This window comes from Amphiprion ocellaris, chromosome 14 (assembly GCF_022539595.1).
Source record: "Amphiprion ocellaris isolate individual 3 ecotype Okinawa chromosome 14, ASM2253959v1, whole genome shotgun sequence".
Taxonomy (NCBI): domain Eukaryota; kingdom Metazoa; phylum Chordata; class Actinopteri; family Pomacentridae; genus Amphiprion; species Amphiprion ocellaris.
The window spans coordinates 20,375,339-20,387,104 of record NC_072779.1 but is presented as its reverse complement, the minus strand read 5'-3'; the positions used below and the strand labels follow the sequence as shown (position 1 = coordinate 20,387,104).

General features: G+C 39.2%; 1 protein-coding gene across 4 annotated transcripts in view; it reads left to right on the top strand.

Annotated features, from left to right (window-relative positions):
* Positions 1 to 8,323: 8,323 nt before the first annotated feature.
* Positions 8,324 to 11,766, top strand: part of dscama (Down syndrome cell adhesion molecule a) — a 100,913-nt gene continuing 97,470 nt past the window's right edge. For 2 of the 4 annotated variants that reach the window (XM_023292786.3, XM_023292785.3), the window contains exon 1: positions 8,330 to 9,492. In XM_023292786.3, the coding sequence (XP_023148554.1) occupies positions 9,450 to 9,492 (43 nt within the window). In that variant the 5' untranslated portion in view covers positions 8,330 to 9,449. Of the gene's footprint in view, positions 9,493 to 11,766 lie in introns of all 4 variants that reach the window. The other 2 variants (XM_035958421.2, XM_055017271.1) reach the window with 2 other exon arrangements.

Genomic DNA, 11,766 nt, shown 5'->3' with positions numbered 1-11,766 from the left:
GAGAGAGAGAGAGAGTGGGAGAGGGAGAGAGCACAGCAGAGAAGGGGAAATGAATAGAAGGACTTCATACATTTTTATGACCACACCGATAAGGTCAGTCATGTGCTATGGTTACTAAGCAACGCTGCCACCCCATGTTGGACAGTTACGGACCAGGAGAGTCAAACTCCAAGATGTTTACTATTGCTCTGTGAATGACAGTCGCCTAGTGTCTTGCTTCCCACATATCTCTGATCAGTGTAACATCACAATAAGATGAACATAAACACATCGCAGTGCTGCATCACGAGCCTTTACAGCGAAAAGTCTTGTAAGATGGAACAAGTCATGTATATTATAATATAAATATTGTGGAACACGACACAGTGTTTTGTTTCTCTAAAATATTGGGAAAATGAAATTGCATTTTTAATTCAAAACATTCATTATTAGTTTATGATATCTATAATGAAGATGATGAAGTTTACACTGGGATTTTGATCATTCAAATGATGTAATACGTAGAAGATCCCTTTTTACTGTTGCTATGTCAATGCTCACAGTGTCTTCTTTTTCATGAATACTGATGCTGGGTAAAAAATACAACTATACCATCTACGTTTTGTTTTTTTTCCTTCCTGGTGGGACGTACCCAACACTTTTAGGAGCAAATATGAAGTGGGATATAACCAGGAAACTGGGGGAATCTCTGTTGTTGACTGTCAGGGGCTGATAAGGTCAGCATACAGAGGTTTTGTGAATTTGCTAAGAAAATGTGAAGAACATCTCATGAAGCATTTGAAAAGGTTTAACAAAGTAAAATTGAGAAATAAGATTTTGTTGAGCTTCTTTTATTTGCAACTACAAAATTAAGTTATATTTAGCAGTAAGTGAATCAGTTTTATAATGAAATATTCTGTTAAGCAAGAAATACAAGATCTTGGAATTTAGACGATATTTGATGTGCCAATATTTTGCAACTTGCTTTGCGTAGTAGCCCATACCAATAAATGTACTTGTTTCATCCAATTAATTGAAGACAATATCAGGTCTTTCCTATAGTTGAATTAACATTTTATTTAGCCTACTCTTATTATGATGGCAGATTCTGACATAAAATACAGTGATTTTCAGATGTACACTTTCACTATCCAAAATAAGAAAACTACTGCAAAGTTAATGTAGAGCATGCCATATTTTTTGTAACATTTTCAAACAAAACAAGTCCAACTTTTAACCTATCAGGCATTAATCTGTGTGGAAATATTCAATGACGACGTTTCTTTTTAAATTGTTTTTTGGTCACTGATGATGACATGCTGTTATCATGCATTTCTAGTTTACTGCGTTTGTTCTAAGTTGATAAAGTGCAGTTGAACCGCAGAGTAGACCTTAGGATCTTAAAACTGTCTTTTTCCTGTAAAAATTTTCAATTGTTCACCTTCAGCCTTGAATGATGTTAGATTAGAGAGCCAGAAAGTTTAGAGAATGTTGCAAAGTGCAACACATAATGTTAGAATATACATTTCTCCTTAAATATCTAAAAAAAACATAGCCATGTTCAGTATGTCAAAAACTGCCAATGCTGTATAGGCAATTTATTTAAAATTTTATTGTTTCCAGCGGGAATCAACAGGAAAGTCCTGAATGTAGTAAATTGAAGTAAATCTTGTGAATCACTGCCTCAGTAATCAACTCAGAGTTAACACGTTATGAATTTTGCTGCTTTTTTTGTGTCAGAAGCACTTTGTAACTGCGTGTTTTGGTTTGTCTGTGTCTGTGGGTGCTGTGTTTAACATTGTAATATATTCGTTGTTTGAGTGTGTGTGTCTGTGCCTTTGTGTGGGTGTGTACATCACGTTGTAACTCTATGTTTTAGGGAGTGCTATAAAAATAAAACTTTGCTCGCAGTTTAAAAAAAAAAAGGAAATCCCAGAATTACCTCTAGATGACCCTGCTGTCCACTCAATCAAGACTGGACAGGAGAGCATTGAGCCGTGAAATGCAAAGCAGTCAATGAGTGGAATCAATGAGTAAATCTGCTAAGGTGGGTCATCAAGAGGCTCTGCTCTGTCCACTCAATTGGTCACTGCCTTACAAGGCAAGGTGATTATGGAAACCAATAAGGGCAAATTAGTGTTTTTCAGCCTGGTTAACAAGGACCCTACCTAGCAGTGATGTATTTCTCTGTTCTTTGAAGGAACCAGCTGACGTACAAGGAAAAGTTGGCTCTATGTGTGTCTGCAGAAAAATAGAGGTATTTGTGAATATGTCTCTGCTTGATTAATATTTCAGCAACCAATCACCATGCAGGAAAAAAAAAAACTTTAAAGACTACTGTACCTGCATTTCTTCCTCATAACATGGTTTGAATTATTCAGCTGTGTGACCCAGGCAGCAAAGCTCCCTCATTCTTTATGAGTTGTAGATTGAGATGATCATGCCATCATTGGTCATGTTTAAGACATTATCAGACATACTTTTTGGGTTGTTTCAATATAATCAAAGTATTTAAGAGTATTTTGTTAATAAGATCCATTAAAGTTTCCATTTAGGAATCCAGGTCTTTGTAGTTCTGACTAATGGATATGATTATTCCTCACTGTACACTGTCTTCTTACTAGGCTCTTGTTGAAATACGTACATTATATTGAAAATGGGGTGCTACAAACCTATACCATAAAGAGTAAGCATAAAATTGATATTGATGACTTTCGGTGGTTAGCACTGTCGCCTTGCGGTTCCTTGCCTGGGCATTGATCTTTCTGCATGGAGTTTGCATGTTCTCCCTGTGCATACGTGGGTTTTCTCCGGGTTCTCTGGCTTCTTCCCACAGTCCAAAAACATGCTGAGGTAATTGATGATTCTAAAGTGTCTGTAGGTGTGAATGTGAGTGTGATTGTTTGTCTGTATGTGTAGCCCTGTGATAGACTGGTGATCTGTCCAGGGTGTCCCCGGTCTTCACCCTAAGTCAGCTGGGATAGACTCCAGCGACCCTAATAAGGATTAAGCAGTGAATAGATGATGGATGGATGGATGATTTTCAGTGATTTTCAGGTCAGGGGCTTGTGATGGCCACTCTAAAAGCTTCAGCTTGTATTTCTTACAGTAGTTCATGGTGGATTTTGAGGTCTGCTTTGGATCATTGTTGTCTTTTTCTTTCTTTACTGGCTGCATGACATCTGCATCCGGAATTAGCTGATATTTAGTGGAATCCATCCATCCTTCTACCCCTGCAGTGTTTTTTCTGCTAGCTGCCACACAACCCGATAGTATATCATATTTCCACATTCATGGTAAATAATTGCAAGATATTCTTTTCATCGAATGCTGCGTCTTTTTGCTTCTTTTTTTTTGAACATTCATTTGGTGATATTTTGGCCTAAAAGCTCAGCTGAACTTAATCTGTCTACAGCACCTGTTTCTGGAACCACTTTGGCTCATCCAGATGTTGCTTTGTGAACTTCAGATGTTGGCTTTAGTGATGAGGTGGCAGGGAAAGTTTCCTACTGGTAACACTGTGAAACAGTACTGCACAGTGGAACAGTAAATCACCAGCTAAAGGAGCTAAAGCCTCCTGGATTCATATGAAGGTTTTCCTTGCTTTTTTTTTTTTTTTTTTTTTTTTACCCAATTTTGTCTAAATGTGTTCTTTCTCTTCCAGAGCTTGTCTTGACATTCAGTGTTCCCCGCCACTGCCATCTTTATTGGGATTTCAGACAGTAGAAACAGCAAGCTGTATGCACTTTGATATCTTTCTGTAGCCTCAGGTATTAACATCATTTTCAGATCTACAGTCAACTACTGAGAAGAGTCTGTGGTTGTTGAGTGTTGCCTCATGGTTTTCAGAGTCACTTATGAGCTTTAGAATCAGATGAAAATTCCTAATGACCATGTCCAACCTCTGTTGCAAGTCAGTCAAGGCCAAATGAATTCAGGCTCAACAATGTAAGGGAGTCCAAACTTTAGCACATGCCACAGTTCCAGTTTTCTACTTTTTTAGATTATAAAATGAGGGGTCTTAAACACATCTGTAACTTCATGAGACACAATTTAAAATTGAAAACCTTTGTAGTACCCTGTCAAACTTTCCATCCATGACTGCAGCTTCACAGCTCATCTATCGCTATATTCTGCTCATTACAGCTGTACCATAGTTACCAGTATAAATAAGCTATTGAGTGTTTTTGGTCCAGCCTGGATACTCAAGACTTGACAAGTGTTTGTCACAATATGTGCTCTGTGAGATATTTATAGGCCTCGTTCTGGTCTCCATGTTTAATAATGAGTTCAGGCTTGCTGTTATACTCACAGTTTGCTTTCAGTATGGATAACCTCTTTTAAACGTTCTCTTCCTGGACTTCATGACTGTTATTCTGTATTTCTGTATTTTCAGCATATTGTTTTATGAGATAAATCACAATGGATAGGTCTGTTTTTTCACTAAATGCTATTTTTGGATGTAATCATGGACTTGGAAAACACTGATTGACATTTTTACTATTTTCTGAAGTTTTAGAGACCAAACAATTAATTGATTAATTGAAAAAATAATCAACAGATTATTCAACAATGAATATAATCATTAGTTGTACCATTAACCAAGACATTTGCTTAAATTTGCCTGGAACAGCAACCAGAGGTTAAGAGACAACCACATGGTAGTTCCCAAAATGGAGCAAAGAAAGAAAGAGCTAGGCTTCATTAGGCCAACTGGATTGATTGGTCCAAAGTGATCCTTTGACTTTTCATCTACAGTTATTTTGAGTAATACATTGTTTCTTTGACATAATAGCAGGAAAACCATTGACATTTATGGCTTAATTGGACAACTTCATGGTTAGTGCCAATTAGCAGCAACTCATATTATGGATAATATTAATAGTAAATAATAGGTGTAATATAAACTGGATACTTGACAGTTTTACAGATGGGCCTTTCATAATGATGGTAGATAGGGGGGAAAAACACTGCTGTTCCTACAGCCCCACCAAACCAATAGCATGGCTAGCAAAACGAATGGCTGATTGTCATTCTTAGAGTTTCAGACTGGCCAAGTTGGTGAAACAACAGTCTCTAGTCATATGTTCTCAATAAACTATGTAAAGTGTATAACATCATATCTGCATCACCATCATGCATTATATATTCTAATATTTGAGAAAATCACTGCTTTTAATTGTTTGTATTTGATACACATGCCCAAGATAAGACTTGCCATCTTGTCACTTTTTGTGAAATTATGAAAAATATTACATCTTTATATTTCAGATTTAAAGGCAAAACAAAACACCTCTTTATAGATGCAAAATGCATCTTGCAGAAACATCTGTGACTGTTTAATGTGTAAATAACAGAAGGGTTTAAAGCAGATAATACCTTTGATTTGATCATAACCTCACAACATATCATGGGGTTAAAGTACGGATTAAGGAAATACGGATTGAGCTCTTTATGACCATACAGCTAGTGATTTTAATCCAATCTCTGTCCCAGCCCACTGGGATAAACACTGAAGAGAATCAGTTACCATATGGCAGAGTTATTACACATCACCATAGAAAACAAAAGGCAATAAATCAACAAATAGGTTAGTACCAAGTAAACTGGTACTCTTGTCTTTGTGTTTTGTCAACAACATAAACCACAGACTGTCTACCAGTTGTTAATAAGTTAGCAAAATTGTGATAATTGAGGAAAAAGTTTCACACGTGTTCTCACAAAAGCAAAGAATCTCTGCATGTGTGTCTGTGGCTTTTCTCGGCAACCGCTCATCAAACTACTTCAAATTTGGTGGGTGTATTGCTGGGAATTTAACAAAGTGCATTGTAGAGGTTGAAGTCCTTTGTCTAAGCAGTTGACAAACATAAAAATATATGCGTGTCATAGAAGTTGTTCACTACAGTAGGTCTGGATGCTGAGGCAGTCCATAACATCATGACAACAATGGCTTGTGGCCAATATGGTTGCATCAAAGCATGGATTCCAGCTCAGGGCAAGTTGCAGCTTAAAAGACCTCATCCACAACCATCTTTTTTGGTTTGTTGTGTCTGGTACTAAGGTGCTGGCAGTGGATTCTTTCCGTCCTATAGGCTGTGGAGTCAGGCCTCCATGGATTGTTCCAGCAAATCCTGTGGATGCTCAATCAGATTTGGATTTGGTAACACGGGAGTCCAGGCTGAGGCCTTGGGCTCTTTATGTTCCTCGAGCAGTTAGTGAGAAGTTTTTAAAATGTGGCAGGTTGCATAGTTCTACAGGTGGAGGCCACAGCTTATGCCATCGGGGTGTGGTGCTTGGCAGTGTTGTGCACTTTATCTGTTGTTGTTTTTAATGTTGTGACTGCTGAGTGTATTGAGGTGAATTGAATCCATATCATAAATATTTTAAGCTTAAGGTCAAGTACCTGAGTAAAAAGACTAATTCTCTAGTTCAGCTGAAGGGTTGCCAGGATGTACGGTTATTAAATTAATCTTTGTGTCCTTTTGAATTAGATGTCCTGTATTTCTCTGATTATGTATCTGACACGTTGTTCAGTCTGTCATTATTATTACTATAACACAGCTGTGATGTGGAAATTAGATGACTAGGTGATTGAATAAAATACAGGAATATTAATGAGACAAGTTTTGATATTTGTTTTATGATAAAATAACATTTTCAATTAATCCTTAGAATAATTGAAATTCAATCAGTTATGATAACATTAGTCGACTATTTCAAGAAAAAACTGTTTTAGGTGAACCTTTGTTCTAAGCAATGTTGGTTATACATGAGGTGTCAGCTCATTTGACTTTTAATGTAAACATTTTGATCAGCCAACACAGTAAGTGTCGAGTGGGAAGCAGTTTAGATGAGCATTCGGTTGATGGTATTGAGAATACGACAAGCAAGTAACAGAGACCAAGCAATTAGCCTGCACTAAACAGGCATATTTGAAATGGGCACCATACTAGTAAAGATGAAACACCAAAGTGTGTATTAAAATATCAGTAGTGTAGATGTTGATGTGTTAGCCAGTTTAGCCAGTGAGATACCTTGTATTTGCTGGCAGTTACATTAGGTAGCTACCTGCAACTGAAGCAAAATATGTAGTAAGTTTCTAAGAATAATCTATTTGAAAAGGGTGGTGGGGTGTTAAGAGTGCCAGGCTGGAGACTGCTGTAAAGACAGAGGAAGAGGAGTCGTGCACTTTACAGCGAACACAACCCCATAACTGGATGAACAACAAACCCCCCCACCTCACTGCTGGGAGCCAAGGAGACTGACAGAGAGGGGGTTTAGGCAAAATCCAAACAAAAATCATACTTTGTATACAATGTGCGAGGAATAGTGCATGTTTTCCTCTCTGCTATCTTATTCCGCGTGGCTGCAGTCAGTGATAATGATCTGTTTTATTTTGGGGATGCCTGGCTGGAAGCGCATGCAGAGGGGCCAGACAGGCGGTGACAGGTCTTATATTCCTGGTGCAGAGCATGTTCATGTGCAGGTCTGATGTGGATGCTGAGTCTAAGAGACAGATACTGTATCTGGGCGGAGGGCTAAAGCCTGGATCGCCTTTGAACATAAATGGGCCAAGCTAAATTCAAACAGTCACATTGCAGTGGATGTCACTGCAGTTACTATAGTGTCAGTGCCTGCAAAATCATTTCAAATTCAGTGTAGGATACAAATGTGACTTTCTTATCATAACACCATGTCTGAGAAAGATATCACAGAAATTTGCTCTAAGAAGATTGGAAAAGAAATATTTGTCTCTGTTCCCTTTGTATATCACAATAGTCCAATTAATCATTTGAAAAATTCCACAGTTGACATTTCAGTTACATTCTTCCCTCTTATAGCAAAATGCATATTGTTAATTGTAAAATGTTAAAATGGAAGCCACCTTTAAAATATATTTACAATGCATGCTCTTCTCCTTGTAGCAGTTTAGTTTCCACATATTAATCCACAGCCTCCCCCTCCTGAGTGGTTTGAATAGAGATGAACTCATGCAGGGGGCTGTGGATGTCTGACATGGCCGCTGTTTGATGCCCCCTGGTGCATTGGGGGGGTCGCTACTTATATTTGTCAAGGTCAATTAATGAATGCAGGGGTAAAGCTGGCAGGGTCCCCAAAACGCCCCTGGGGCTCATAAATTATCCAGAAAACACATTAAAAGACAGGACTTGATCTCCTCCAATTAAGATAATTTAGATTTTTTTTCCCCCTCACCAAATGCCTACATAGCATCCAGTCAGGTGTGGCCTACATCCCTCCCTCTCCCTGCCTCTCTCCCTCCCTCCTTCCCTCCCTCCCTGAGCATCAGTCCTCCAGCCTGCTACACCACAGCAGTGCCAGCAAACCATAGAAGGATGTCCTGCATGGGCTAATTTTCTCTTGCTTATGTTAATAGTTCTCCATCTCTTGAGTTGGGCACCTTGATCCGTCGTCTCTGTGATAAAAAAACAAAAGAAAGCAGGGGTTTTTAACGCTCCTTCTGAGGCTTAGCTGTGCGCCCCCTCATCCCCCCACCCCTGCACCTTTAAGGCAATGGAGAGAGAGAACAGCGGCTGCGGAGAAGGAGGCTAGGGTTTTACTCCACAGTGCTCTGAGGCAGGGCAGGTTATAAGCGCAGGGACCAGTGTGCGCAGTTTGTGTGTGCGGCTGCGGGGGGAAGATGCGTGTGCTTGTTGCTCGCCGGACGGAGAGAGGCGGCGAAGAGAGAATGAGTTTCCAGCGCAGCTAACAATCAACTCCATGCGCTTTTTAATCCTCGACCAAAAATTCCAACTTTTACGCATTTTTCTCCACATACCTGAGATGACACGCTCGGCTCTTTTCCGTGCATAGACTTCAAATTTATTTATTATTTATCGATTATTTTTTTCTTTATCCTGATTTTGGAGGCTTTTTGTTGTTTTTCTTTCTTTTGTTTTGTTGTTTCATTTGTTTAACCGTGGAGTTGGGTGTGCGCATAGGCAGTTTGTCCTATGCGTCTCCAGCCTCTGACTCAGCAGCAGCAGCAGCAGCAGCAGCAGCGGCACAGCTCACCTGGACCGGAGCGCACCGAGCCGAGCTCCCTCATGATCCACGCAGAGCAGCGCTCCGATACGGGGGGACGGCTGCGCTGAGGCCCGGCGCGGTGCGGTGCGGTCAGTCCAAAAAAAAAAGAGAGGGGGGAGACGCACAGTTGTGGATCATATACTATCTCCCGCTGTACCAGGAGACAATCAGCAGCAGGAAGAAGCTCAAACCTCCTCCTCTTCATCTTCTTCCCAACGTGAAGGATTGAGAGAGAGAGAGAGACAGATAGGGTGAGAGAGAGAGAGAGAGAGGGAGAAAGAGAGGGAGAGAGAGAGAGATTTGCAAGCTCCCTTTTCTTTCATTGCAAATTGACTTGTTGAAGAAATAAAAGGAAGAAATAAGAAGAAAGAGTACGGGGAGAGAAGAAGAAAAAGCATAAGCTTGGATATTGAACGGAGCGGGGCATGTGGATATTGGCTCTTATCTTTTCCCAGTGCATCTTGAATGGTAAGTGATGCATTTGCGCACGTCGAACTTCAAGTTTATGTTAATTATCCCACAGGACCGAGCGTAGAAAAATTAAAATGAATAGTCTTGAAGCGCTTCTGCATTCAAGATATTGATTATTTATATATTTATTTATTTATTGTCCTGGGAAATTGAATGGAAGAACAGGCTGTTGCTATGTCCTGTGACAGGCAGTGAGGCTTTTTTTTGTAGGGGGCTGATAGTTACAATCACTCTAACCTTCATAAAGCTTTAGTATAAAAACGTTTAGCTCCTCATGCATGTACAACATTTAAGAATAACCCCTTTTGAATCAAATAACAGAAAGGATTGGTAAAGAGAGAGAGATAGAGAGGAGAAATGTGGGTTGAATGATAGGTGCAGCCTGTATTGCATGAAGACCGTAGCATTTTTAAACAGATCTTTATTTTAGTTTTTCTAAAATTAATTTTCAGAAGATTCTAGGCCTAAAATTAAATCCTACAACTATTTAGTTTTGCTCTCAGAAGGTATCAGAAAAGGTTGTTTATTCTCTGTCAGCTAGCTGCACTGGGCCTCAATCTGAGTGCAATTTGCTACATCGTTTTTTAGATGTCTAATATACATATTAACACTTTTTAAATACCTTTACACATGTATTGATTATGAAAAAAATGTTTTTGTTAAATAATTTAGTTGTATCATATCTGCATGTTTACCTGGTGTAATCTGCATTTGTTTGTTTCAGTCTAAAACCTGCATTTGAATTGCATTCAGACAGAACAATTATTTGCTTAATGAAACTGAAATAATTTCTTCATAGACATTAACATTAATTTTCAATTCAGAAATGCATTCGTAAACCAGAAAATGCCTTAATGAAAATATAATATATTGACTTGCATGCTGTAGGTAAATATTTTCATTATTTCAACTATTAAATAAAATAGCTTGCATGTTTGTTTGCATGTTTGTGTGCTTTCTGTTAAATATATCGAGTGTTTTCTAGAAAAAAAGAATTAAATAGGTTGGCTGTGCTTTTTTTTCCGGCATTGCACCCGCCATATTAGAAGCACAGACATGGAGTCATTTTGGATTGGGAAAAAAAGAGACAAGCCCTTATCACCCTTGCCCAAGTGCACAGCTTCTAAAAAGCATCCAGATCCTGTTTTGTGCACAGTGAATTCCTCAGAAGATTGGTTTGATAAGGGGCTGTTGTGTCTTTTGGACTGAGGGTGACTGATTTCTTTTTTTTATTATTTTACAGCGAATACAAGAAGTGAGGAAGGGGGGTGCAGTGAGGAGGATAAGGGGCTGTGGGGTAGGGGGTGGGATGTACGCATGTTGGGGGGCAGAAATCAGCTCGGAAGAAAATTGGAGTATTTTGAAGATCTTTTGAAAGGTAGACGGAAGAAAAGGGGTTAAAAAAATCTAAAGTGGACACAATGTGAACTGAGAGTAGAGGACGATGCGTCAAGCAAAGATGACAGGAAAACCATTTTGTGGCCAAGCTGAAAGGTTCAGTGAAGGCAGGGGTTATTTATAGGAGAGAATGGAGTAAAGTCAAATACTCCTTTCTGGAACGGAGGCAAGACAATTTCCAAAAACAGACAGGACACTGTTGTTCATTTCAAATCTCACTCATTGCTGTGCTAAACCTCTGTTTGCTGAGCACGATCCATTGCTTTGCTTGTGAATGGCTTTTTTCAGTCTCTTTGGTCCAGCCAACAGCGTTGCAAAATGGCTGCTGCTAGAGACATCTACATAGAAACTTTCAATGGCAGCAACAGCACTTGTAATTGTGGTGAATGCTACGTTTGTGGCTGCGGCTGATGTTGTGCCATTTGTATCAACAGACGCTGTTCATTTGACACTGACCTTTTCTATTGATTCAAAGATTTATATGTTGTTTTCTGGCAGAAATTAGAATTACCCATAGTGCATTATAACAATTCTCTCTTTGTATTTCTTTCTGTCTGTAGCATGCTAAATTGACAGCAGGCAGAGTAAAAGGGCTCTGATTGCTGATATTAGACCATATTGTTTTTGCTGCACATTTGTTTTCAATAAACAAACGTACATAGATTCAACTTAATGAGCAGCTTCCATCTGAATGCTACGTTTTGCACCTTGTCTGGACAGGGAGATATAGCTCCCTGAAATAAAGGCTTTTAGAGCTCTGGTCCAGTACAGGCTGCTGAGGTTGTCTCTATGGAGACCTAGGTAATGACGGTTACTGCAGTGTGGGCTTTTGGCTTGAGAAACACTGCACTCTGTTCAGGTGACCTGTGCAAC